This window comes from Fopius arisanus, unplaced genomic scaffold (assembly GCF_000806365.1).
Source record: "Fopius arisanus strain USDA-PBARC FA_bdor unplaced genomic scaffold, ASM80636v1 scaffold00059, whole genome shotgun sequence".
Taxonomy (NCBI): domain Eukaryota; kingdom Metazoa; phylum Arthropoda; class Insecta; order Hymenoptera; family Braconidae; genus Fopius; species Fopius arisanus.
In genome coordinates, this window is record NW_011887798.1 from 737463 (window position 1) to 764229 (window position 26767).

Sequence of the window (26767 nt, forward strand, 5' to 3'; positions counted from 1 at the left end):
AGTTTCCACTTCTTTTAAAAACCGATTGATCTAATGAAATATTATTTTTATGAAAAAATGTGAAAAGATCGTTTTCTCAGAGAATTCCATCAGCTACAAAAAAGTTCCTCACCATTTTCACTGAGAATCGATGGTTTTAGAAATAAATCGATAATGAGGCCAAAGGTAAAATCATAAATCGACTTTGACTCTACACCAGAGTTTTCCCTCCGGTTTTCGATGGATATCTTGAAATCCCGGAGAGATATCGATATTTTTCACAGAAACTTTTCTATAGCTCTTTAAATTCCGCATAAAAAATCTTCCAATGAACATCTGGCTATCCCCATCAGATCCCGAGATAATCAATAATTTATTCATAGTAAAGATGACTCACCTAAACCTGAGAACAGGTGCTTTGCTACCACTGGGTCCATTGACGAGCCACTCATTTCCCTTTGCACTATTTTCCTTGGGAGCACTGCAACAAATAACAACAATTAAATAACCCACCGATCTAGATCTCGATCTATCGATCTCCAGGGTGTATCGAGAGCGGATAAGTACGAGACCTGCGGTAAAATTAATCATAAAAAAATCAACAGAGTGCACTGCAGGTTTTTCCAGAGAAAAAAATCTATATCTAACAAAAATCAATTCATCACGCTCCTCACCCACGTGCACCAGGGTTCAATAATCCCCAGTCCCTGAAATCCTCATAAATCACGCGATTCCAACTCGTCGATTTAATTTACAAACTAGTACCATCGAACCACTGATATTCAAATAGATTTAATGAATGAGAGACGATACCGTAATCACGGAAATCATGAATAAACGAGTTGTAATTCAAGTGTTGAATTCTCGAGAATGCGATAAATATCTCGACGTAAAAGTGGAAGAAATATTTCAGACACTTTTTTGGATTTATGGGAGTTCATTATTTGGGTAGTAATTGTAAATTGATTATTGGAAAGTAATTTACCTCTCGGTGCTGTCGGGCTTGTGGAAGGGCTCAAGGGTTTCTTCACTGCTGTTGGATAATTGAGACATCCCTGAGAGACTTGATGAGGACATCAATTCCTTCGGACGTTTGCCATCCAATCGACGACTCTCAGCCTTCAGTTGTGACAGCATTTCACCTGAAATCAATAAACAAAATATTCTTAGTAACGTCAGCAATAAAAATTTTATTCTCCAGTTTTTTCGTTTCATTCATCATCAGTTCATTATTTATAATTTAAATATTTAAATATTTAGGGTATTAATATGAATATTGAGGGAAAAATGTCAAGATTTTGGATTTATGTTCGGGAAATTTAACACTAAAAAAAAACTACTACCGCTTAAAACACAAAATGTGGTGGAGATATAGATAATTATAATGCAGAGACCGTGACAAATTTTTAGATTAAAAAAAATCGAAATTGTTGAGTTATTCCGATTTTTCTACGAAAGAATTTATCACTAAAAACAAGTTGACACTTTCAAAAAATCATAACTCAATCAAAAAATGTATTTTCTCCCCAAAAATTTCACTGGAGCTTCCCCTTATGATACAGAACAGAAAAAAAAATCGGGGGCATCGAATTTTTTTTTGTTGCCAATTTGACGAGGAATTGCCAATTTTGCGAATAATGTGGACATAATATAAATTGATAGAATTGTTTTTTAGTGATGGAAAAAGGAAAAAAAAATCAGAGGAGATAAAAAAAATTGAAATGTCAGCAACTGGATAATAAATTTTAAACATCCGACGTGAATCGATACCGGATAGAACTCTTACTTGAAATTCGTAGCATAAACCGGGCATCGATTTCCCGGTACGTAACTCGCACAGACAATTGCGCCCACCCTTGATTACTAATTACCAATCGGATGTAACGTTTTCACTGAGACTCTCCCACCCGGACACCAGGAATTCCGTCACGTTCGCCAACCCGGCAATTCATTCTAATTTCAATTATCGAATTAAATTCATTTAAATTCATAACACCCCGCGATCTTCACGCCTCAATAATTTTTAATTACAAAGGTACCTCCAATTGTCAGACAAAGTAATGACTTCCGTAAAAAAATATTCGTAATCAATTCTAAATTAATGAAAATTGATTGAATCGAATTGTTTGAAATTAATGAAAATTGATTGAATTGAATTGATTGAAAAAAAAAACAAAGGAAAAACTCGATCGATCGATCGTCTCGATGTCACTGTGAAAATTAAAAATTTTATAAGAAAATACTCGGAGAAAATCGTGAATGGATTTGCCGGTAAAGCGTCGACGACGTGTGAGGGTAAAACCGGAAACAACCCCGGAAACAACCCCGGAAGTAACCCCGGAAGTGATTCAGGATGTTGAGGATTTCGATGGGCCCGGACTGCTCTCCCTCCCCACAGAAATTCTCATCGAAATCCTGTCGTACCTCGACTACACCGATTCCTATAGCCTCGAATGTGTCTCCAAGCGATTTGAATTGGCGCAGACACCATGGAGAGACTACGAGGTGAGCAATCGATAATGGATTGACCCGCATTGGGTCAAGTCGATAGATTCCTCAAAATAACAAGTTAAAATCCCAAGTTAAATATTTTAGCTATCCTATTCACAGAAATTGTACTGATTGTGGATATTTGTCACCTCTCGAAAGATATTGATCTTTTTTTTTATCACTTTTTCTCGTTTGACCCACGAATTTGACCCTCAATTTCCCCTCATTTTTGAGCTAAAATTTTTACCGCGACCCGCAATTTTTGAATCGCTCATTTATTTTCTATTTTATTTTTGACCATTAATTTTTTCTTCATTTTTCACCCACAGCTTTGACCTACAATATATGATTCCTCCACCGTTGACCCACAATTTTAACCCCTCATTCTTAACCGAGAATTGAAAACAAATAGAAATCCAGCATTAAAATAAAAATAAAATGAATGAAAAAATTCCCTGATTTATGTTCTGAACGAGCAGGTGATGGCCAACAGTCCACCGACCCCAGAGGTGATTCACCAGCTGAAGAGAATGCCTCACCTATTGGTGATAACGATCATGGGTCGTTCTGACTGCAATCAAATTCTTCGTCAACTGTCCCTATCCAATAAGAAACTCCAGAAACTCTATATCAAAAGGTGTCGCGACTCCGTTGAAAAAATATACCTTCGCCCTCGCTACTTGACCCGAATACTGGAGCGATGCTCCAATTTGCACACGATAAGCATCAAGGGTTTTCAACACAGGGGCACTAAGTTCTACCAACTCCTGGGTAACAAGGGAATTCAATTGCGCTCGTTAAAGTGCATCGCGTCGCCATTGCAATTTCGCATTTTTTCAAAATACTCTCAACACATTGGTGTTGATGACCGAGTAACTATGAGTAATATGTGTGTGGGATGTCAATACTGGTCGCCCTTGCGCTACTTCCTAGCTGACGATAATCGCGGTTCTGTCGACAAGCGATATACAGCAAACGTCTCTTATTTCCGCACCAAACAATTTTTTACCGTTAATGTTTAAAAGAAAAAAAAAGAAAATAGGGATCAGAGGGTGTACCATCTAGGCATTGACCTTGGGGGGTGGGAGGGTGAGACCTTCGGGGGTTGGAGCCTCTGGGAATTATTCACGTGGGGAACTTCAAGTGGAGTCAAGTTATCACGAAATTAAACTGAAGGTAATTGTGACATTTCAATGTTTTTTTATTTATGAGTGAAAAATAGAGAGATGGATTTGAGTTAGGTCAAGTGCGATTTGATTCAGAATTATCTTTTGGGCTCGTTTGGGGGATTTTTTAAAATTCATTCGGATGGATTATTTGATTTGATTCAAGCTGATTTTTTTTTGAATCGAAGAAGTCGAGAGATCGACTTGATTCATTCCAAGTTGTCGATTTGATTCAAATCGATTTTTCAACTTAATTCTCAAGTTAATTCTTTGACTTGATCCCATTCAGCTTTTCGACATAATTCAAGTAGATTACTCAACTTGATTCAAGTTAAATCATCAGTTTATATCAATTCAGATCTTCAACTCAATTAAACTTGACTCAGATCAATCTTTCGACTGGATTCAAATAAAGTTATCGTCTTTATCAATTTCCTCCCTCATTATACTTGAAACCTAAAATAAAAATTGGGTCACCTGGCACCTGATGCCCCATGGCCAGTCCATATCTCGCGAAAAAAATTCCCCCACCCGCGATACCAAATTAATTCGTGCATCACGCAACACCCTGCCCCGGTTAAAGACGATATATTCACGGTAATGTCACGCAATGAGAATTTACCCCGGGTACTCTAGGAAACAGCTGAGGCGTTTGGCAAATTAACATCCTTCCCCACCCCCTCCCACCTGCCCGCAAACTCCTTCATTTCCGGTTTTATCGAGCACGCAGGATAACTTTAGGTCTTGAAAACAATTTCTCAATTTTTTTTCTTTTTCTTTCAGTTTTAATTGGCACCTTCAAGGATATGAAAATCACTTTGCGGCCGTTTTAGGTCGTGGGGGTGAACGGGGGGTTAATAATTACTGAGTGTTTCGAGTACCAGTTCAATTACTGGAATTTTCAAGGAATTTCCAAACTTCCACATGCTATTTCTCTATTTTAAACTGTTACTCAAGATTTTTTTTGTTTATGCAATTAGAAAAATAAAAATGGAAATAAAATCAATAGGATCTATTGTCTGATTCCTGGAATTGAGAAGTTTCATTTCATTGCAGAAATTTCAAAATTCCTGGAATTTATAACAAATTAATAATGAGAAAACTACAGGAATTCCAATAATTAAACAATTGGCAGAAATCAACCAAAATTTTTGAACGATTTAGGGAATATCTCGGAATCTAGTAGAGATAGAAAAATTTTTGGGGGAGACTTTTTGCAGCTCTTGAAATTCTTTAGAAAAAAGTTCCAGCGAAGATTGCGGTATCTCCCAGAGAATCCGGAATATCCGGGGAAAAGGGAGACCGAGGATTGAATTGAATTAAAAAAATGAGAAAATTCCTCGATTATTCACCTTTAATAGAGCAATTCGATTCAATTGATGCGTTACAGCGGATGGGCGTGCGTTATGCATCGATGACGGTTAGAAAAATGATGGACGATGGGTGGAAATAGTTCAGAGGCACGGACTAATGGATAAAGAATGGCTATCGTGCCTTATCTATGCAAATTATCCAAGTTTGAAGGGATATCGCTTAGCCGGAGGTTTTTAGGGTGCACGAAAGTACTTTGTCTTCATTTATGAATGATGGAGGACTGACAACAGGTGCCTAATGTCTTCAAAGTCATCAAGCACCTTCACCATCCACCTCAAGCCCGACATCAAGTATTTTCCAGGAATATCTCATAAACGCTGGTAGATAGCAAGATTTTTCATATAAACTTTTTTGTAGTCCTCGAGATTCCCCACATAAAATGTTCCCACGGAATTTCCGTATCTCCCAGACCTCCAGAAATATTCCCCAAAAACCGTCGCTGATCTCCAGCTTCTGTACCTATTTTTTCTCCACTACACCGATCACATACACGACTCTATCTCGAAAACGAAGAGATCTACGAGAAAAAAGTAAGATACAATTTTTTGAGAGGATGAAATTCCCCACAAAAAATCCCTGATAATATTTTCCCGCAGAACCATTCCCTGCGTGAATACCAGCGTTCCAAAAATGTGCCCATAAATCACCCGATGATTTTCTCATTCGAGCCTCGAAAAATCTAAATCCAGAAGCCGCTGTTTACTTTCTCCCCTCAATCTGCCCCAAATGTTCTCCATCCGTAACAATCCACCATTCCCCACAGTTGAGAATAACCAGATTGCGATATCAGCCAGTAAAATCGATAAAATTAAACTCATCTTCGTGACTAACCATTCAAATTCATTCGAAATATCCATTAAAATTCGAAATAAAGAGGATTAAATCACGTGAAGACCTCGATAATTCATGTAAAAACAAATAAGTCAAGTACATGACTATAAAATTCGAAATTTAATCCTCAAATTGTCTTTATTACGATTTTAGAGAGTTAAAAAAATGAAGAAGGGAAGAAAATTGGGCGTTACGAGTTGCCACCCAGTTTGCGACAGAATTCGAGACTTTATAAAACGACACGCGAACTTGTAATGCATATACAAGCATGTATATAGAAGATATATAGTTTTTGGTGATGTGGAAGTGGATTTGAGAGGTCAGGGGACGACTGGTGACGGGTTACTTTATCCTAGAGGTATTGACGTTGGATTTGTAGGTAAACGAGGAAAAGGTCGAGGGCCCCCCTGGGCTGATATTACACCGACATTCTGATTAATGACTTTACCAGTCTGGCATTTACCTTATCGTTGATAAATCATTCGATTCAGGGCTTTTCCCTTCAACCATTAATTATGCAATCTCAGATTTTACTGTTGACGAATTTTCCCCAACGATTTTGCTGGATTTATCAGAGTTTCAAGGGAGTTACAAAAATTTTCTGAGGACGTTTTCTCTTCGAAATTTCGAGAACTTCAAAAAAGTTCCTCTTGACATTTCTCTATCTCTGATAGTTTCGGGGATATTAATTAATTGTCAATCGAAAACTGATTTTTTTTTCAATTCGATGGAGACCCTAGTATTTTTTGCGAATTTCGCGGAAACGGTGGGCAGTAGTGAAATAGTCATGAGGACCTTTTTTGCGGGGCTTGGAATTCTCGGCAAAAAAGGTTGTGATGATAATGCCAGTATTTCCCTCCAGTTCCTGGAAATTCCGCAAAACCTCAACTAATTCCGTAATTTCTCCCTCTGCGATTGAATCTACGACATCCAAGGCTCGTTTGTTTATTCTCCGGTCATTACCTCACCCAGACTTAAAAATAAAATTCCCTCAAGTTTGAATAATCGACATTGCGTGCTCGTGGAGTCGTATCTCCACACGTAGCGATCATGCGCTTTTATTTCGTGGCTTTTTGCCTCGTTTCACACCGTCGATTTTTTTCGTGTTTTCATCCGGCCTAATTCACAGTTAGAAACAAAAACAAAAAATCGAGTTGGAGAAATACCCAGGGGAATTTATTTCTGACCCATAACCCTCTGGAATAAATATTTGAGGGGTGCAATGCGGATCGATTGCAGATGCTGCAGACCAGACCATCAGAGGGTGAAATTATCCCCAATGAGACTGAGCAGAAGCTCTCAAGACCTCCTAAAATACCCAGACGATAAAACCAGAGTCTTCAACTTGTCAGAATAATCTCGAGACAAAATTTCATCCATAAAACACTACCAAAACGCTTCGACTTCAAAAGAAAAACTGAAAAATCAAATGAAAGTATCAAAAATACTCCAGTCACAGGTTCACTGTCTCTAGATACCATTCGATATTTATTTTGAAAGCTGTGGAACGTGTATTTTGATGACGTGAAAGGAAAATTGACTTGTGTTTTGATTCTTCATGGATTTTGTTGTGAGAATGACTCAGACAGACCGAAACACCAACGGTTTTCTCTATGAAACAATAATAAACACCTTCCGGAATTACTCAAACATCAGACCCCCTGTCCACCTGTTCTCCCTCTCCCAGGAAATTTAATCCGCTTCATAAAAAGTCTGCGCCAAAAAAAATACCCAATCAGCAGCGAAACGGTAAAACAGTCTGACCATTGCCCTGTTTTCAGTCCATATCTCGGGATCCGAAGGAGATAGCGGCATTTTTGTCATGACCTCTTTTGTAGACCGGATTACGAGCTACAAAAAAAGTAGAAATAAAAATTTCGCTATCTCGTACCGTTTCCTTGATATTCATCGAAAACGCGGGCAAGCGCCAAGTCGACTTCAACCGCTTCACTGCTCCACTGATTCCAGTTCTACCTGAATTTCCAAACCTATCAGAGATACCTGATTTCTCGTAGAGACCTTTTTCCAAGAGGAGACCGAGGGCTACAAAAAAGATTCAACAAAAATTTCGCTATCTCACCGGGATTTTGAGATATTCCCGCTTCCGTTTCGACTCGACCTTCTAGCCTTCAAATTCCCTGAAAAACCGGTAAATTTTCCCACTCGACGCCCTTTTGATTCTCAAAAAACATCGTTGACCTTGACCATGCACCCCTCGGAAAAGCCCAAGTGTCAGAAAGTGGCATGTGTCACCAGGTGTGTGAAAATCTCAATGATGAAATAATGAGAATAAAAATCACTCACCCCGTGAAGAATCTCAGGAATAAAATCGTCCTCTAGGTGCACTGCACTCCTGACATCCTCGGTGTAAATAAAAATAATGTTTAGACAATTTCGGGGATGTAAACTGGAGACTATCACACGGCCATACCGTTCGGATGCGCGACGGCGACTGCCTCTACCAGGGAAATATCAAACTACTCAGCAAGTACAGTCCGACCTAAAAACACCCAATGAAACACACGGGGATTGGTCGACGCTTTTCACCATCGATTTTACTATTTCCGAGTAATTATTAAAATAAAGGTCAGCAACAACTACTTTTCCATATTTTCATCCCTCATTTTCCCCCTTCCTCTTCATCGAAACTAGTGATTAAAATTATGGATTCGAAATTTCAATTTTTCGGCAACACTGGATTTTTTAAATAATTAATTGTTTTGTAGTTGTTCGATGGATGAGTTTTGTTTATAAATTTTAATGTTTAGAGTCTGGTTTTTTAAGGGTTCTTTGTTAATTGAAGATTTTTTGTTAATTGTAGGTTAAAGTAAATTTTTGAGGATTTGAGATTGATTGTTTGAGAACTGAATCTTTATTCATTATTATTGTAATTTCATAGATTTTTCTGTTTGCGAGTAATTATTATCATAAGAGTAAGTGATTTGTATTCTCCTGATTTAGAATTTCATTTTTTATACTCGAAAAACCCAAAAATCTAGATTTTAATTATTGTAAAGTTTTAACTCCATATAATTGATAACTTTTTTTAAGTTAATAAAGATTAAAAAAGCAGAATCTCTAGTTTTCGATTCCTTCAAGACTTAATTATCACCATAAATTTGAGTGACACAGGTTTCAATAAAATAAAATCCCCAAATATTTTCGAAATACAGAAAAATGGAAGGCGCCATTTTCCATCAATCATTCCGAGACTTACACCTACAATTTTCACAAGAACCCCTTTATCTCCACTTATCGCTACGAGTAAAAAAAAATCGGTAATTACAATCATTTGACTTTCTTCGCGTACTTCTCCTCGAGCTCGACGAGTTTCGTATCCAGTTCAGCACTCGAAAATGTCTGTAAAACATTACAAAAAGATTAAAAAAAAAATAAATAGGTCATCGAGAGGTACAACATGGAACCAAGAATATTCCGTCAACATGAAGATTGTTAAAATTGTATACAGGATTATGATCAAACGTACGCAGATGGTAAAATGGTATTGCGTTCGCTGTATTCGGTATGTAATGGAAGGGTTTGCATGTTTCTAAATCATAAATTCATTCGATGGAATTGCAAAGTGACTGGAATATCAGATTCGTAGAACCTAGTCGTTTTTGCTTCTGAATGGAAGCTTTGTAATCGACCAAATTTAAGTTTCATATTTTTTATCGTATATCAACTCAGTATAACCCAAGAAGTTCGAAAATTCAGGTTTTAGACTGTGTCCGAATGTATGTGGTATGTTTTTCTCTGATTGAATTACTTACTCTCTTTCTCACTGGCTTCTGCGGCCTGTCCTGACCTCCAGCAGCTCCCAACATCTAAAAAAGAAATTTCAAATATTTCCACAATCAGAATTTCAAATCAAATTCAACAATAATTAATAATTAATATCAGTCTTGAGTTTAAATTAATTGGTTAACAATTTACTTACGAAAAAGTGTTTGTATTCTGGTGACAGACTCTCCAAAAATCGAATTCTGTCCTCGATGTTTTTAATTCGTTGATAAATATCGGTGGGCACTGGTTTGTCGATCATCAGGAATCTCTCAGGGCCCGAGAGGCGTTCGTCGAGGGCTGGATTGGGGGCTTCAGGGCTTCCAAGGAGTTCTGGTGTTCGAAGGGCCGAGGGGTTCATCGTCTGAGGCCCATGAGCATTGAACACTCTGTGAACTAGAAAACAACAAATTTCACTCGAATGATGCATTCCAATTATTTTTACAATCAACTATTCACCTTTCACATGACTTTTAGAATCCTTTCGGGGAATTAGAATGGCATCCACTCGAGCACAAGAGGTCTCGTCATCGTCTCTCAGATTTCTGGAATAAATTCGAATAATCATTTTTTTTTTTCGGGGAAAAGAAAGAGAAAAATTGGAGGATCAAAAAATAAAGAATTGCGTTCACAAAATAAATACCTGTGACTGCAGAACTCCTGGATATTGAACATATTATTCTGCTCTCTCTTCCTGGAGATAAAAGCATCGATTCTTCGCATGAGTTCCTGAGAGCTGACGGTCACCTGGACCTCCCGGGGATCAGCCTCGACCTTGACTCTCCCAGAAAATCGAGACTTAGACTTGACAACCACATTATTCCCTACAATAAATCAGGAATTATTTCCAGTCTCCAGGACTCTTCTAAGACACTTTTTATCATCTAGAACTCTTTTTTATTCTCAACAGACAGAAAAATCAAACATAAAATTGATAATTAGTAATAGAAAACAATTTAATTGCTCATTGCCCACGCACATTCTTTGTTCTCCTTCCACTGGGAGTCCGACCCCGCATCCTCGTAGATTTCTTTTTTCCAGATGGGAACAGAGGATTTGACGGTGTCGATGGCAAACTGGACAGCCTGGAGGGAATCCTGTCTGTGGGGAGAGGAAATAGCGATTGCTATTGAAGATTCAGACACAGGGACTTCCCCAAGACGATGGAAAATCGCGATGTGCTCGACATTCCACTGATCTCGGATTTTCCGACAGATCGAGGACATCTCCTTCAGAGCCATCGGCTCGTACGCCTCGTACTCCAGCTTCAGGACCTGGAGAACAATTTTTTTGAGGGAGGGATCAATAAATAAATATTTTTTAATTAATTAACTGGAGTATTTGGGAAATTCAGTTCTCGTTACTTTTTTAGCCTCGAAATTATCTCGAGTTGTACCGATGAACGTCGAGACTGCACCACACGAGGGGGAAATTACAGCCTCGATTATCTCGTTTATATTTAATTTCTCTTTCTGCAGGTGAACTATCGATTTTTTATCCTCCATTTTTAACCTGAAATTAGCAATAAATTTTGGAGATTAATAAAAGTTTCGGGTTCTTTGAAATATTTCGAGAATTGCGGAGTGAAAATCAGTGATTTTTGTGGAATTCATGGAAGAAAAAATTTTTCAGGAATAAATACCTCCACTGAGAGGTGGAATCACCGCAATTTCGTCGTTGTCTTTTAATTCAAGAGCTTCAGACCCTCCGACAAATTCCTGATTAACCGCCAGAATGAAATTGTCCTTGATATCCTCCAGCCGATACTTCTGCACAATAATCTCGATCAATTCCCCTGGGTGTATTCTCCTGGGAATTTCCACCAGATCGTCCGCAACTCCAGCGATTTCACGAGCTTTAGCGAACAGCAGGACTCTAACCTGACATTCCATGGCAGTTCATCCTAATATTGATAACACATTTATCAACGTCAGCTGATCACAGGTTATGTTCCCTGAAGAGATCAACTCAAAGAATCCAAAATCTTCACCAATCCCAAAAAATCCTCTGCAATGATGTCAGCTTCTTATCTTCTTGTCAAAATATTCAACAATTCCAGAAGTTGATGATTCACGACATCATGATGTCCATCAGATATTGATTTGACTAGGATTGACGACTGTGAAGTTGATTACTCTGAAGTTTCTCGAGACCTAACCAAACCTTCGATGAAGACACGTCGACTTCCAATATAGCTATTGTAAATATCACGTACATTATATACTCGGTGTACATAAATCCCAGAAGCCAGCTGAGGAATTACCGAATGATAAAAGTATGTTGTGGAGCTCGTGGTGAATCGTTTGACCTTAGTGATTGATTAACACTGTGCAATGATGCTCGTCGTCTCTGACAGGTGCAGTATAGCAGTCGTTAGACAGAAGTATTTGCATTCTATCACTCAAGGAATAATCGAGCTTATCTCGGTTGAGTCATTTTTCCAGTTATTTCATTTATTTCCTCGGTTGTGATAAAGAATTTGGCTGGCTGGACTTTTGTTTTGGCTTTTACCTTTTTTTAATCTCATTTTCCTCGGGGATTTTTGGACTTTACAGCAATTATTTCTCGTCGTATTATTTTTCCTTCATCGTATCCTTTTTCCTTTATCTCATTATTTTTCATTCAGTCGTTGGAATTGTTTCCAATGATTTCAATGATCTGAGGTTATGAGTTTTTTTTCGTTCCCATGATTTTTATGATCGGGAATTTTGAGGGAGGGATTTTTAATTCCTAGATCATGAGTTTTCAATTTATCCAAGTGCTGCTATTTTTTTTTGTCGTGATATTCAAGTGATAGAACGTCAACACCAGATGTGTCAACGAGCAAAGCCGGAAACTTGTGGTTTGCAATCCTGAAAGCCGTTATTTGAGACGAAAATCTGAAAGACGATTGTGGTATCATGGGGTCGATAGCTCTGGAGGAGTACGAGTTGATGAAGGACTCGAAATACCGAGTGTGAGTACCTGAAGAGCCCAACAAATCGCTTTACAATCAATTTCCTAAAGACTGAAATTTTCAGTTTTCCCCTCAACTCTTAAAGCTCATATCTGGAAAACTATTGATTTATACAAAAAAACCCAGAAGAACTTTTTTACAGCTAATTAAATTCCCTCCAAAAATGGTCTTGTGCTATTTTTCCCCAAAATCAATACTTTTCGATCAATCGATCCTGAAAGGTCTCAAGACCCTTTACCCCCTCTAAATCATCAAAAACCTTCAAAAAACTCTTCCAGTTACGTATCATCAGTGGACAAAGCCCTGAAGAACTTCGAGTACACGAGTGAGTGGGCAGACTTGATCTCCGCCTTGGGGAAGCTCAACAAAGTTCTCCTGAGTAATTTGAAGTTCCCAGTAATTCCTCGCCGAATAAAAATCTCAAAACGCCTGGCACAATGTATGCACCCAGCTCTGCCATCAGGAGTTCACCTGAAAGCCCTGGAGACGTACGACGTGATATTCAAATGCATGGGAACAAATCGTCTGTCCCACGAGCTCTTCATCTACAGTGCAGGACTGTTTCCCCTGCTGGGTCACGCAGCAATGAACGTCAGGCCAACTCTCCTGACAGTTTACGAGACTCATTTCGTTCCCCTGGGTGAACGACTTCGTCCAGGTCTCTCTGGCTTTCTCTCAGGTGTTCTGCCAGGTTTAGAGGAGGGCTCAGACCACTTCGACCGCACCAATTCCCTCCTGGAGAAGGTGTGCGAGGGGGTGAGCCCTCCGCACTTCTACGCCTGCCTCTGGGACTGTCTGGCATCGAACTCTGGGATTCGTTTGCCCGCCATCTCCTTCGTTCTCTCACACTTCAACAAAAGGCTACCTATGGAGGATCAACTCTTCATAATGGGAACAAATCCAGATATAATGGTGTCAGCTCTGTGTGCAGGTGTTCAAGACAGTTCTGTTCTGGTGCAGAGAAGTGCCCTGGATCTTCTCCTCATCGGTTTCCCCGTTCACAGCAGTCAGCTGAGTCACCAGGACATGGTGACACTCCTGACATCTGCCCTTACGACAATTCTACGAAGGGACATGTCTCTCAATCGAAGACTCTTCGCCTGGCTCCTAGGTACTGAAGTCAGCAATTCAATTCTCAAGAAGAAGCTGGAGCCTGAGGAGGCAGCATCAGCAGCTTCATACTTCGACACCTTCTCCAAGAAGCTCCTCATCGAGGCGATAAAGAATACCCTGAAGACTGTCTGCGATGAGCAGCCACTGGACCTCAAACCTTACAGAATCCTCGTATCACTCCTGGACAAGCCTGACATTGGCCCAGTGATTCTCGATGATATTCTCTACGAGGTATTCAGGACGTTCTCCAATGCGTGCTCTCAATCCCTGGAGAAGCCCCTGAAGTCTCATGAAGTGGTTAAATCAGCGAATCTTCTGTTCTCGACACTGGAGCCCTCGTACGTTTGGGTGCACTGTGGACACCTCTTCGACATGGCGTGTGACTCGAGACACAGGGGACGGCCCCCTGGGGTCGATGAAGTGAAGGCAGTGGCCTCTGGAGCCCCGGGACTCCTGGAGGTCTGTCACCTCACGGAATTCCTCCTGGAGACAGTCTCAGTTGATGCCTTTATTGACACACCCTCTGAGCACCTTCCAGAAATGTTCCATGGGATCATCAGCAAATTGTCGTCTAGACTGCAGGTGCTGACACCCCAGGAGGTCGGGAGGAGTCTCTCCCTCTGCAGAAAGATCCTCTCCAAAGTGCAGCCCATCATCACTCCGCCATCAGAAAAAATTGAGGAAGTCAAGCCCCAGGAGACACCCCCTCAAGACGCCCTGACGACGATTCCCCTGGAGAAGAGTAACTCAGACTCGAAATTAAATAAACAGAAGACTCCCCCCTTTACTGATCGCACCCCGAGCCCTCGGAGACGAGCGAATTCCGGTGGAGTTCCCAAACGTGAGAAGAAATCGAGGAAAAAGTCCAGCAAGAGTGTCTCAAAACTCAGTGAAATGGGACCAGAGGATGTGACGAATATATCTGTGATCATCACCGACGAGTCCAAACAGAAGAGTCTGGACGATTCAGTGATAAATTACGAGCAACTGCAGCCCAAGGAGACGACGAATCCCCTTAATTCCCCCAGATCCCCATCCCCAGGATATCACGCCCAGCACTCGATGCTGGAAAAGTGTCTGAAGACATTTCAACAGTTCTACGTAAAACTCGTGAGTGAGAGAATCCTGGGGCCCGAACGAAAGGTCTCTGAGATGTTCGAGGAGCTGATAGTGTCAACCCCGAAGGACTACGACGAGAGGACACGCCACCTGGAGATGATCCTGTCGTCAAGACTTGCTGAAGAGAACGAGGACGTTATCTACGAGGGGTTGTCCCTTCTGGACATCGAGGAGGACAAGAAATTCGATTATTATTTGAGTTCAGTGGACCAGGACAGCTGGGAGGACATCCTGAGGACCTCTTCATCACTTCTTGTGGAACTCTCGACGTTCCCCACGTCCTACGAACCCGGGGACGATCCGCTCGAGGAGAACGAACCCATGGGCAACCTTCCAGGGTGGCTGCAGGTGCTGACCGTGTGCTCTTGCTGGCTGGGGAGACAGCCCTCCCTCCAGCTCATCAGTATTTCAACTCTTCTGGATCTGATGGCTTTGTCTGCAGCCCAGGGTGAGCTCTCCAGCCCATCAACGTCTGGGGAGGGCGTCACAACGGTTATAATGCTGCCACTCCTCAAGAAATGGCACATCTCTTATCTCACGAATTACACAAACGTCTTTCAGGCGCTTGCCCACTCCCTCTGGCATCACCTGGGAGAGCTCCCAGCTCACAAGTACAGGCTAAGGTGTGTGGAGCTCCTCCACGAGCTCCACAACTCCATTCACCAGAGCTGCGACGCTGTGGAGGACGTCATCGGGGCTGCTCTGACGTTTAACACCCAGGAGAGGAGAATTGAGGCCTTCAAGAGGTTCTCTACTCTCTGGCATCTGGGTAGAGAAGTGGAGAACAACTCTCGACTCAGGAGATCCCCCAAGAGCTTCGACAAGAGCCTCCTGAAGATGCTGGATAATCTACAGCTTTCTGACAACTCCCCACTGAAGCTTCACGCCCAGTCGTGGCTCCTCCACTCTCTGGTGAGAGGTGACATCGCCAGAGTTGTTGATCCTGTCCTCATGATGCTCCTTGATCCCTCCACCTCCAGGATGAGTGTCCTACACGTCAGCATCCAGCACAGCAATACTGTCTTCACGAAGAATGACGTTGAGGAAAAGTCAGAGGTGCAGGACGAGTCTGAAGGGGCCGCCAAGATCTACGCCATCAGCTCTGTCGATGGAAATGTCATTTATCACGTCTCAGACTCTAATGAGGACGACAAGAAGAGCAAGAGGAGGAGAAAAAAGGGAATTAATCCTGTCAAAGTCAAGAGGATCTTCGCAGTGACGACCCTGGCGAATACCGATAAAGGAAACCAATACGTCACCGAGAGAAATCAGTTCATGAAGGAGCTGGAGGTGCCTCCCAGCATCTCTGAGAATAAAAACATCTCGGTTTTTGTCAATCCCTTGTCTGTCAATTGTAACACTAATTCCTTGGATTCTTTGAACGAGGAAGAGGTGAAGAGAGCTGCGATTCCTGTGGAGTTGCTGAAGAATGCCACAAGGTTCAAGAAACCGTTGGACAACAGGTCATCTGGGAGCTTCGACGAGAGCCTCTTCGAGACACCTGGATCTAGCTCCAAAAGGGACAAGGGAAATCTCAAGAAGGTGAGCAAAGAGTTGGGATCGTCTTTGGATTCGATATCCAATAGTCTAGAGTCGAACAGCGCTGACAGTGGAAAGCAGAGGAGGCGAGAGCCTCTGGCGATTCTCTCAGGAAGTGCCAGGGAAGTCGCTGGAACTCTCCTCAAAGGAAAATACTTGAGCACCAACGAATTCTCAACCAACTACGACCTCTACGACTCCTACGAGAACAATATTGGTGTGCCCAGTTGGACGATGGGAGACGAGGACGGTGAACTTGACCTCAGCACCACTGCCGAGGAGTACTTTTCAAACTCCAGTGGTATCAGCGTCGTGGAGGAGGTCCTCAACGAGGTAGTCGACAAAGTAATGGAGATGTGTGAGTACATAGAGCCCACTAAAGCCTCCGACGAGTCAGTCCAGCTGGACAACGGGCTGCGCCGTGCCTCTGGAGTTGGTGTTCACAATCTCCACTCCCACATGCTCCTGTACTGCGGTGTCTACGACTCCACGAGGACTTTATACGCCCTGAGAACCCTCAGAAGTGAATTGATAACGAATACAAGAATGTTTCTATTCGCATCAGCCACCACAGGCATCTCCAACGCCTCCAAGACGACGCCCCTGTTATCACTCCTGGCCAGGCATCGAAAGAGCGTCTTGGGGAGAGGATTTTATGGGGACATAGCCAGTACGAAATTCTTGGCGACATACAGAAGCTCGATGTACCTGGAGGTCTTGATAATCGTGTGTCTGTATCTGATCAGAAGCTATTATCCAAACCTGGGGCAGATGCGGCTTACCCACGAGGAAATAGCTGGCAATCGTCAGGTCCAACTTGCAAGTGCTGAACTCCTCACCCTGATCTTCTCAGAACTAATCTCCATAGTTCGTGAATCAGGAAAGGGTTTCAGTTGTTACATAATAGATCTCCTAACAAAATGCAAAGTCCAGAAAATAGCTCTGCATTGCCTGGTCTCCTCCGTCCTGAACATGAAGAACGTCCAGAAGGATACGGACGAGTTATTCACCTTCACCGAGGAGATCGTCACGTTCAACGATCCCACCTCAGACACTGACATCGCTAAATGTAAATTCAGGAGTTCAGATCACACAGAGGCATTTCAGATTCAGCTGCTGCGTCTGGTCCTCAGTCTGACGATGCTGGAGTACCAGTGTACAGCCCAGAAGGGTGACGACGTGCCCCAGACCCCGCAGGCACCCTCCACCCCCACAAAATCCGTTCCAAATCTGTCCGGAAGTTCCCTGGAGTATATTCCAGGTGCACCAATACCCCAACAGCCCATGTTCCTGGCTAGTATCCTCAGTGCACTCCAGCTGGATCATATGAGACACCTCCACCAGCACTGGACCAACTCAGTCACCTCCAGTCTACCCTACATGGGTGCCTCCCTGACACAAGTGGTGACATCAGTTATTCACCAATTATGCTGCAATATTGAGCAGTTGGCATCGTACTACGTGCCCCAGGAGGGCCTGGGATTAATCAATGACCTGAGCTCTGTTGAGTGCTGTCTACCGGCTGACTACACAGTCACTCACCTTGAGGCCCTGACTTTTCTCCTCCAGTACTGCCTTCTGGACAGCTCCCAACAGATCAGTTTCTCCTTCAATCCACCGTTCAGTGGTGCCCTCCAGGCTGGGGTTCCTGGTGCCAATCCCAGTCAGATATTCAATAATCTCATTCACGTGTTTACACCAACACCTGTGGGTAATGAGTCCAATGTCAAGGATAAACCCAGTGAGCAGCATCTCCACGCCAGGAGAACAGCTCTGAGTCATCTCCCCAGGATAATAGCGTCTTTAGCTGCCCTGTGGCAGGCAGTCCTGGCTACGAAGGACAATGAACAGGCGAGTTGCGTTGTGGGGAGCCCCCGGGTCGTTAAGCATCAACTTCTGGAGCTGTTGTCTCCCATTTCCTTTCATCATGGGGTGAATTTTCTCGCTGCAATTGCTGTAGCTTGGCACGAGAGGAGAGGATCCCCCAGTGGAAAGAGAGTACTCCCTGAAGCCTGTGCTAATCAACAGGTGATGGTCGACCTGGTGAGTGCCATCAGGGTCATGCCCATTGATACCCTAGTGCAAACAGTCAATCAGGTGATAAAAACACCACCACCGATTCACGGTGTCAAGCAGGATTTCTCTCTAGAGGTGTCAGTCCTGGAGTTGCTGTACGTCTACATGCAGAGTAATTCCAATCAGTCGTTGGTTGAGTCCTGGGGATCACTTCTGGGTCTACTAAAAGACGGTTTATCCCTCACAGCACCAGCACAGTTTCTACTCCTGGCCATTCTCAATGAGTACATCCAGAAGTGTCCACCGATGCACGAGAAGAAGGACATCAGGGAGCTCCAGGATATATCAGCTAAACTCGTTGAGTCCTGCTCGCAAATCGCTGGCGCCTGTCTCGAGCAGACGACCTGGTTGAGGAGAAATTTAGCTGTCAGAGAGGACGTCGATGAGGGAAATAACGAGAGCCTTCCTGGTACACCGAATTCTGCATTCAGCGTTCAGGCACAGGGGGTCTTAGCTGAAATCCTGGCACCTCTTCTCGACGTAAGTTATGGATCCCAGGAGAAGGAGAGAGTTGTCACACTGCTGACGAATCTCATGTACAACGTGACTCCTTATTTGAAAAATCACACTGTCAAGAATATCTCCTCCTTCATCGCCTGCTCCCAGCTGCTGAGCTCACTCTCAGGTTATCAGTACACGAGAAAAGCCTGGAGAAAGGATGTCCTCGATCTTCTCCTGGATCCTGCATTCTTCCAGATGACAGCTGCATGTCTGCCCTATTGGAGAACAATTATCGATAATCTCATGACACACGACAACACGACGTTCAGGGATCTCATGAATCGTGTGTCGATTGCCCAGGGTGGTGGCATCAGTATATTCTCCTCCAAGGAGCAGGAGTACGAGCAAAGGGCCCAGCTCCTCAAGAGACTTGCTTTTGTCATTCTCTGCAGTGAGACTGATCAATATCACAAGTACATGCCTGACATTCAGGAGAGACTCGCTGACAGTCTGAGACTTCCCCAGGTCGTACCATCCATTCAGGCACAGGTTTTTCTGTGCTTCAGAGTTCTCCTCCTGAGGATGTCACCGTCACACGCCACTTCCCTCTGGCCCGTCATCGTCAGTGAACTCGTTCAGGTTTTTCTTCACATCGAGGAACAGCTCAACACTGACACCGAGGAGTTCAGGTGAGTTTTTCTGGGTTCAATGACATTGTCGGATGAAAAATCTCCGAGTTTTCGCTTCTGCATGGCTCTTCAGGGAATAATGCATTTGTCGGAATTGATTATTATTCTCACCATTTTAAGGTTAAAGTTATCCATTTTTCCATCTCGTCCTGCATTCCCCATTTTACTTTTATCTTTAGTAATGAATACTTCATCATTTATCAATAATAATTAATCATCGATTAATCATTTTCACGAGTAATTAAAAAGTAAGAGTTTCCGATTAGAGAAAAGAGAAAATATTTTTGGTAAAATCTCTTTTTTACATCAAATTATTTCCGATATCTCACGTATTCACGTCGATGATGATTCAATAAATAAAAAATGTACGTCAAAACCTCAGAATTAATTACCAATTGCTGCTCCTCTGTGTAATTAACCTTTCAATTAACTCCCAATTGCCTCTTTCAAGTGCTTTACCACTGCTTTTATCGCTTGGGTATTCGTAAAATTCCAATTAACTCATTATCTGTCTTCATCGATACCTAACAAAAAGAAAAGACCAATTAATCACGTGATGTTTTGTTTTATGGATCTGTTTTTGGCAAATATCTGCGGTGTTGGGGATGGCAGTCGTCAGAGCAGGTAATTAGATTATTTTAAATGGTGAATTCTTGGGTCGAGTGATGTTGAATGATTTGGTATAAATAACATGAAGAGCTTGTGTGATCCTGTTTTCTTCATTTTCATTATTTATTTAATTAATTATAAACAATTGAGGTTAAAAGGGACACACGATTCTGATTGACAGCTCTCATATTAAATTGCTGTCTGCGCTGGACTCTTCCTGGGCTGTCAATGCCAATAATGGTCTCCAGGCACATGGACATCCTCACTGGCTACAGCTGCAGTTGGCAGCTGCCAAACTGCTGGATCTGGCTCTCCTGCTGCCAGCTCATAAGCTGCCACAATTCCAGATGTGAGTGCATCAGAAGACAATTAGCAAAGAGATTTTTCGAGGAATTTCTCAGGATCTAAGAGAGATAGGGTAATTTTTGTTATGAACTTTTTTGTGGTGGGGAATGAGAGCTATAAAAAAGGTTATTACGAAAAATTCTCTATCTCTCTTGGATTCAGGAGAAAATTGACTTGTTGCTCTTTATTTCGTTGCTGGAGATTTATTTCAGATTTGTGGGATTTTTTAATTCATAAAATTTTTTTCAATCGATTTTAATCGATTCTGCAGGTATCGATGGGCCTTCGTGGGTGATGCAGCTGTCGGAGGACCCGAGAACAATAATCTATCGTCAGATTTCGTCCCGCATATTACGAGAATCGCAAAACTCATGGATCTGAAGGTGAGTCGATTCATCAATTCGGAGAATCCACACACCATGGATAATTAATAACTCGATGACTATCGATTCTATCGAAAAATGTCATAAAAACATATTTGTAGCTCGAGAAATTCTCCAGAAAAAATTCCTCTGTCATTCCCTTCTAGACCCCATAATTCCCCCAATAAATTCAGTTTTACCGAGATAAGAAAAATTATAAATATTTTAGAAAATAGATTTTGCCATATCATTTTGTTTCGCTTTTAAATTCGAATCGAGTCGACACATTGATCTGGATAAACGCACGTTCCACTCTCCTCATCGAGAACAAAGTCCTCTCTGCACTCACACCCACTTCTGCAAGGTGTATAACAGTCAACAGTATTTTTGGAGGTGCAGGTGAACTGACAGAGGCAGTGGGTCCAAAGAGATCTGTCATCACACCTCTTCCCCTCCTCGACAAAATCCAACTCGTCGTAATCATATCCAGGAATCCGATGCTTCGTATACTGATATTTCCTCTCCAATTCTCTCACCTCATCCTCAGAAACAATATAAAAATCATCAGGACCCCGAGCCTCGGAGATCCTGTCCTCAGAGATGGGAAAATCGTCGTAGTCCGAGTCATCTGTGTACTCTAAGAGAATAACGGATTAATTGGGGTCAATAAATGGGAATTGAAGGCACGTGTGTGACGAAATTAATGAATTCCACTCCCACGAGAGCGAATAAACACTTGTTGTTGTTTTTCCAAATAAAAATAATTACTCACGTGAATTAATGGCTGATGAGGTGACGATAATGAGAACAATTAGTGCAGTCTTATCCATTTTTATTTGATTGATCGATGGATTTGTTGGAAGTAACAGCTGACAGCCTCTCAATCCATCTGGATTCACTCGTACAATCCACTGGCATCGTAAGAATTACTGAAATCCTCGTCACGGTGTGTTCCTTACGCAGTCGAGAACAAAGACCGAGAGATTGGTTTACAAGTGTTGGCTATTTTCAACAGCTAAAAAACGATGAGTTGAGGAAAAGTCTCTTGGTACAGCTACCAGTTGTATATGACGAGTTTATTTCTGTATCTCAGCCAATAACTCTTCATTCGCGACAATTTCTTTCTCCCATGTCACTTCCTGGTTTCAAAAATATTCGACAATAATTCGATACAATTCGATTCAATTTCATTCAATTCCATTCATCAGTCCATTTAATTTTCGAATTTCTTCAACAAAAAGAAAATAGAATTGCGTTTATTCTTGAATAATAGTTATAATTGAATGCAGTTCGTTTGGAGTTTTATTAATGATTCTTTAATTATTGATTTTTAATTGTTGCAGTTCAAGGAGAGTCCTCCAGTACAGGTGACCCCAGGCGAATTGATCCTCACGTCTAATCGCATTCGTTCCCTTCAAGATCTTCACAATTTCTTCTCGACTTTGAGCTGCAGATCGAATGACTCGGACGCACCTCTCAATATTACTCAACTGGAAACTGTCATCGAGCAGGACTTCCTGGAGATGATGCCGACAGTTCCAGCTAGATAATAGGGGAGAATAAACGATCGTACATTTGTATAAACAATCTCGACGACATGCTGGTAATGTCCTCTCGCTATTAATTGATAATCGATAATTATTTTGTCACGGGATTGAATTGAGAGGGAATCGTTGGTTTGTATTTAAATACTGATAGTGCCATCGGATTTTTTTTTTGCTACTCTCGTATCTGGCACTCGTATTTATTCGTAATTATTATTAGTTGTAAGTTAGTCAGGAAAAATCGTTTAGTGGAATTATGTAAAGCTTCCCACTCGTCTCCTCATTCGGTTGTGAATAGGTATTTGGATGATCCATCGGGGATATCGTCCGGTTGGTTATGGTGGGGAGTTTTCGCATGTGGGAATAAAATCAATTTATCGATTCTTAAAGGTCTATTCATATTTTTGCTATTGGAATTTAAATAATATCTCGGGGTGTGTGTCGGTATGGGATTTATCGCGGAAACTATCGATTTCTTGAGGAATTACTAGAGGACTTTTTTGGAGGTCATTGAATTCTGAAAAAAAAAGGTCTCTTCATATTTTCTCCTAAAATCAATAGTTTTAGGTTTTTTAATTAAAGAGCGATGGGGTAAAGGGTGACGAGGCAATTAACTTTAAATCCTTGCTGAGTTTTTGGGAAATATCTCGCGATTTGAATGAGATCGCGCCATTTTTCATAGGACCTTTTTTAGAGAACGTAATGAGAGCTGGAGAAAAGGTCCTGACGAAAATCTGGTATCTGCCTCAGATCCAGAGATAGTTTATAAAAACTTCCGGTATTCTTGTTGTAGTTTACCTCTTGGCGAGGGAATTTTCCCATAATTTTTTTCTCATCGTGCGAATTTTCCTCGATAGAATAAAGTAAATATAAAACAGGAGTATCCATATAACAATCGATACATAATAATCATCGTCAATAATGTATAACATTTTGTATACATGTGCACCTGTCAATTCATGTAAATGAACGTCTGTTATCTTTTGTTTTGATAATGTAATTTTTTATGGACATTGGAGATTGTAATCGAAGGATGATTGATTATTTTTCTACACGTGAGTCAGTGAAATGATGGAATATTCGAGGCGCATATCTAATTTTTAGATAATTAATTTATTAATTGCACGTCGAAGTGGTCAACTGTGATTAATTAAGGAAAATGTTTTTCCACTTCGATGGAGAATTCTTTTAGTCAATTATAAATCAACATCCTCACACTGTCTTGCCCCAATTGAAGACTGAGGGGTTGGATCTATCGCAAAAATTAATTTTACACCTGCGTTATAACCTGTTGCTGATAAGAATAATTTAATATTAATTGCGATCCTGTGCAAGAGTCTGTAAATTATCTGACGCTTCCTCTGTATGAAATTAATTAAGTAGAATTGATTTATTGTAATGAATACGTGGAGAAAACGAAAAGTGCATTAATATAAAAATTATTTAGTCTAATGGATCAATCTCGTATGAACTAATGGAGAGAATAAAGAAGAAAATTGGATTCTTGCCCGTAACAAATCAATTTATTCTACAAATCCTCACCAATTACTGATTAATTAAATTATTATGAATTATCTATTAAAAAATAGAATTTCATAATTTTCAAATGAATTGCGAGTCGAAACCTGCGCACGCGCTGGTTCAAGTGGAGATTTTCAATTCTTCAAAGAAATTGTTTATAATTTCAACTGCAGAATTGAATTATCTGTATTAAATAATTATTCAGGCCGGTTCAATTAATTGTGTATAAACTCCAGATTTATTTTCATTTATTCCATGAATTTCTGGTTGATGAAGACGTCCTGGGGCTAGACCTAACCTCGAGAATAAATTTCCAGCTCTCCAGATGATTGACATCCTGGAAAATTGATTCCCGTCCCTAGGAAATCGTCGGATTAATTATTAACGAGTTGATGGCGATTTGTAATTGAATTTCGAGTTCATCTGTGAAAGAGTTAAAATCGATAGTCAGTGGGGATTAAGGTAAGAGGCGCACGCGTTGGAGTACATCTGGTACTGACGCACGTCAATTCTCATGGTTGGATTATTCTACTGTTTCATTGTCCAGGTGAATAAATTTCCAGAGGATTCATCAGGTACTGGAGTGAATTTATGGCTTGCAAGAGGGCTAGGGTGTACCTGGGGTTCGAGGATGAATTCGTCACCGAGAAGCATCGAACCCTTGTGAATTTCGCGACGAATAAAATAGGGGGAAAGGCGGTGAGTGAATATTCCATTCCTCCAACAGTTTTAATCCATTCCCCAGTTCATTCATTCTATCAATTTATTTTAATTACCAGAATAACTGATGCCCCATTTTCTGAAATAATTGTCAAATATTTTCAGGATTTTCCAACGACTGAGACTTCCCTGACACCTCCAGGATGTCGTCTCTGCGGTTTGAATCAACTTCTGGCACTTCAATTGTACGCCCCTCTGGAGGGATCTCGTTATCACAGGACTCTGTACATCTTTACGTGCATAAATCCCAACTGCTGGAGCCAGCAGGACAGCTGGACATGTGTGCGTGTCCAGTTACTCGAGGAGAAGAGTATGAAAGGATGTGAGACAGTGCCAGTGGCAACACCACCAACCACCAGCTGGTTGTCAGGTGCTGATGACTGGGGTGACGATGGGAATGACAATAATTCAGAGCAGAATGGCAACAACATGAACGACTCGACAAAATTAAATTTGTTGATGAATACCGGGGACATCGACGATGAATTGAGGGATGACCTGTCGAATCTGAGGGTCGACGATCCCAATGCCAACAGCCCAGCGAGTGTTGAGTCTCCAGTGGGAGGAGGAGCTGTTGGAAGACTGGATTCACCTCAGGTACTTCCTCTGTAATTAATCAATTAAATTTTTGATTAATTAATGAATTTCCAGGCATCAGCAGAGATCGAGGGAGAGGAGTCAGAGGTGGTGTGCATTGACACCCCGACCCAGCCCCAGTGCAACTTGATGGATCTTCTCCAGGAAGTAACTCACAATCCTTTCCAGCATCACGATCCCAATACTCCAGTGAATCTAGCGTTCACTGAGATATTCCTGTGGGTGGAGGAGGAGGACCTCTCTGTGGACATCACCCAGCACGAGAGGGATCTCGCCAGAGAGTACCAGATGCATCACCCGGAGTCCGAGGGCTCTGAGGATGTAAGAGCAGTGGATACAAATCCAGAAGTTTATGAGAAGAGTGTACCCAAGCATGGGGACGAGATGTTTCATCACTTCAAGTGTAGAATACAGAAGAATCCTGGACAGCTCATCAGGTACTCCAGGGATAATTCTGCTGCACTCCTTCTGAATCCTCTGAGCTCCTCTGGATTCTGCAGACACTGTGGGGCTGAGAGGATTTTCGAAGTTCAAGTTCTTCCAACAATCATTCCAAAACTCAAACTCACTCCGATGACTGATCACCACTTCCAGCTGGAATTTGGAACTGTTTTAATTTTCACGTGCTCCAGGAGCTGCTGGACCTCCAGCGATGAGTTCAAGGAGGAGCACGTGGTCGTCCAGGCTGAGAGATTATAATTTAATTGTGTAATTTAAAAAGAATTTCAGCATTCCAGAATTTAGAACTTCCAGGAATTCTTTTCATTCGCATTAGTCCGTCCGATAGACGCATTTGCTTTTCAAAGTGGCCCGACGGAAATGGAGGATTATCTCGGGAGGGAGTGGATTTAGAGGGAAATGCCTGAGGAAATATTTGTAGCTGAGAAAATTCTACACAGAAAAGTCCTCGGGCAGTTTAGCCTCAGTCCAGTCGTTTGAGAGATTATTGAGCTGTTCTCACACGTTTTGCCACTTAATTACGACTAAAGTACAACAGTTGAACTGTTTTAAATTTATCAAAATGATTACGGGAATTAATTATCTGATGGGATTGAATAATTTTCGGATGGGGTTTGACCCCTGGGATGATACGAGGCCTGAGAAATCAAATTTTACTAGTCAATAAACGTTTTATCTCATCGAACGTTCGATCCAGTGGAGAGATGGCGATTATCATGGAATTATCTCGGCAGAGAGTGGATTCTCAGAAAAACCTTGAAGAACTTTTTTGTCGGAAATTTCGTGGACCACAAAAAAGATTATGTGACACTTTTTCCTACGGCTGCTCGTTGCTGAGATTTTCACCACTTCCTTACTGATTCCACAGCTCAGTGCAACTCGTCTCGATTTTTTAGATGTAAATAGTAATAAATGAGGAGAAAATCGTCCAATGTTGTCATTTACTCATCTAGGAATTACCAATTATGAATAAATCATTCGATAGTACAACACGAGACTTAAAATTCTCTATTTTTACTAATTCCCAAAATAATCCCTCAATTTTTCAATGAAA

General features: G+C 41.5%; 7 protein-coding genes across 11 annotated transcripts in view; 3 read left to right on the forward strand and 4 right to left on the reverse strand.

The window, feature by feature from the left end:
• The window catches only part of TTLL5 (Tubulin tyrosine ligase-like 5), a 25066-nt gene extending 16405 nt beyond the window's left edge, over positions 1–8661 (reverse strand). The window contains exons 1-3 of the mRNA XM_011308379.1: positions 8145–8661; positions 965–1121; positions 377–460 (exon numbers count right to left, since the gene is read on the reverse strand). Of these exons, the coding sequence (XP_011306681.1) occupies positions 377–460; positions 965–1116 (236 nt within the window). The 5' untranslated portion in view covers positions 1117–1121; positions 8145–8661. The remainder of the gene's footprint in view (positions 1–376; positions 461–964; positions 1122–8144) is intronic.
• LOC105268645 (uncharacterized) lies at positions 2201–4536 on the forward strand. 2 transcript variants are annotated; one of them, XM_011308374.1, is made up of 3 exons: positions 2201–2484; positions 2949–3645; positions 4419–4536. In XM_011308374.1, exons 1-2 carry the CDS (start codon positions 2239–2241, stop codon positions 3489–3491), a joined length of 789 nt encoding a protein of 262 aa, XP_011306676.1. In that variant the 5' UTR covers positions 2201–2238; the 3' UTR covers positions 3492–3645; positions 4419–4536. The 2 variants fall into 2 exon arrangements, with proteins under 2 accessions (XP_011306676.1, XP_011306677.1); XM_011308375.1 differs by lacking the exons at positions 2949–3645; positions 4419–4536 and adding an exon at positions 2799–2889.
• A 179-nt stretch (positions 8662–8840) lies between the features above and the next one.
• On the reverse strand, positions 8841–11355 carry Mocs2B (Molybdenum cofactor synthesis 2B). Its single transcript, XM_011308388.1, has 8 exons — positions 11266–11355; positions 10988–11135; positions 10603–10897; positions 10267–10447; positions 10083–10168; positions 9781–10019; positions 9614–9667; positions 8841–9200 (listed from the first exon to the last, which is right to left on the reverse strand). Exons 2-8 carry the CDS (start codon positions 11126–11128, stop codon positions 9129–9131), a joined length of 1068 nt encoding a protein of 355 aa, XP_011306690.1. The 5' UTR covers positions 11129–11135; positions 11266–11355; the 3' UTR covers positions 8841–9128.
• Positions 11252–11757, reverse strand: Mocs2A (Molybdenum cofactor synthesis 2A). The gene has a single exon (XM_011308436.1). It carries the CDS (start codon positions 11513–11515, stop codon positions 11252–11254), a length of 264 nt encoding a protein of 87 aa, XP_011306738.1. The 5' UTR covers positions 11516–11757.
• Positions 11758–11896: 139 nt separating this feature from the next.
• LOC105268651 (protein dopey-1 homolog) lies at positions 11897–23917 on the forward strand. 3 transcript variants are annotated; one of them, XM_011308385.1, is made up of 7 exons: positions 11897–12006; positions 12415–12579; positions 12858–19556; positions 20169–20180; positions 20347–20514; positions 20782–20893; positions 22216–23917. In XM_011308385.1, exons 2-7 carry the CDS (start codon positions 12524–12526, stop codon positions 22420–22422), a joined length of 7254 nt encoding a protein of 2417 aa, XP_011306687.1. In that variant the 5' UTR covers positions 11897–12006; positions 12415–12523; the 3' UTR covers positions 22423–23917. The 3 variants fall into 3 exon arrangements, with proteins under 3 accessions (XP_011306687.1, XP_011306686.1, XP_011306689.1); XM_011308384.1 differs by having other exon boundaries at positions 11897–11979; XM_011308387.1 differs by lacking the exons at positions 11897–12006; positions 20169–20180 and having other exon boundaries at positions 12253–12579.
• LOC105268650 (uncharacterized) lies at positions 20938–21941 on the reverse strand. Its single transcript, XM_011308383.1, has 2 exons — positions 21645–21941; positions 20938–21509 (listed from the first exon to the last, which is right to left on the reverse strand). The coding sequence occupies exons 1-2, from the start codon at positions 21700–21702 to the stop codon at positions 21136–21138; spliced, it is 432 nt and encodes a 143-aa protein (XP_011306685.1). The 5' UTR covers positions 21703–21941; the 3' UTR covers positions 20938–21135.
• Positions 23918–24016: 99 nt separating the features above from the next.
• On the forward strand, positions 24017–26703 carry trus (programmed cell death 2 like trus). Of its 2 annotated transcripts, none has more exons than XM_011308390.1 (4): positions 24017–24399; positions 24501–24636; positions 24763–25254; positions 25309–26703. In XM_011308390.1, exons 2-4 carry the CDS (start codon positions 24529–24531, stop codon positions 25951–25953), a joined length of 1245 nt encoding a protein of 414 aa, XP_011306692.1. In that variant the 5' UTR covers positions 24017–24399; positions 24501–24528; the 3' UTR covers positions 25954–26703. The 2 variants fall into 2 exon arrangements, with proteins under 2 accessions (XP_011306692.1, XP_011306691.1); XM_011308389.1 differs by having other exon boundaries at positions 24018–24399; positions 24485–24636.
• Positions 26704–26767: the final 64 nt, after the last annotated feature.

Coding starts and splice junctions, on each gene's coding strand:
- LOC105268645 (XM_011308374.1), top strand. CDS start 2,239: ATGGATTTGCCGGTAAAGCGTCGACGACGTGTGAGGGTAAAACCGGAA. Junction 2,485..2,948: donor CACCATGGAGAGACTACGAG/GTGAGCAATCGA, acceptor CTGAACGAGCAG/GTGATGGCCAACAGTCCACC.
- Mocs2B (XM_011308388.1), bottom strand. CDS start 11,128: ATGGAGGATAAAAAATCGATAGTTCACCTGCAGAAAGAGAAATTAAAT. Junction 10,448..10,602: donor GTGGAAGGAGAACAAAGAAT/GTGCGTGGGCAA, acceptor GATTTATTGTAG/GGAATAATGTGGTTGTCAAG. Junction 9,201..9,613: donor AGAAGCCAGTGAGAAAGAGA/GTAAGTAATTCA, acceptor AATGTTTTACAG/ACATTTTCGAGTGCTGAACT.
- Mocs2A (XM_011308436.1), bottom strand. CDS start 11,515: ATGGAATGTCAGGTTAGAGTCCTGCTGTTCGCTAAAGCTCGTGAAATC.
- LOC105268651 (XM_011308385.1), top strand. CDS start 12,524: ATGGGGTCGATAGCTCTGGAGGAGTACGAGTTGATGAAGGACTCGAAA. Junction 12,580..12,857: donor AAGGACTCGAAATACCGAGT/GTGAGTACCTGA, acceptor AAACTCTTCCAG/TTACGTATCATCAGTGGACA. Junction 20,515..20,781: donor AAGCTGCCACAATTCCAGAT/GTGAGTGCATCA, acceptor TCGATTCTGCAG/GTATCGATGGGCCTTCGTGG.
- LOC105268650 (XM_011308383.1), bottom strand. CDS start 21,702: ATGGATAAGACTGCACTAATTGTTCTCATTATCGTCACCTCATCAGCC. Junction 21,510..21,644: donor CTCATCAGCCATTAATTCAC/GTGAGTAATTAT, acceptor TTATTCTCTTAG/AGTACACAGATGACTCGGAC.
- trus (XM_011308390.1), top strand. CDS start 24,529: ATGGCTTGCAAGAGGGCTAGGGTGTACCTGGGGTTCGAGGATGAATTC. Junction 24,637..24,762: donor ATAAAATAGGGGGAAAGGCG/GTGAGTGAATAT, acceptor AAATATTTTCAG/GATTTTCCAACGACTGAGAC. Junction 25,255..25,308: donor GAAGACTGGATTCACCTCAG/GTACTTCCTCTG, acceptor ATGAATTTCCAG/GCATCAGCAGAGATCGAGGG.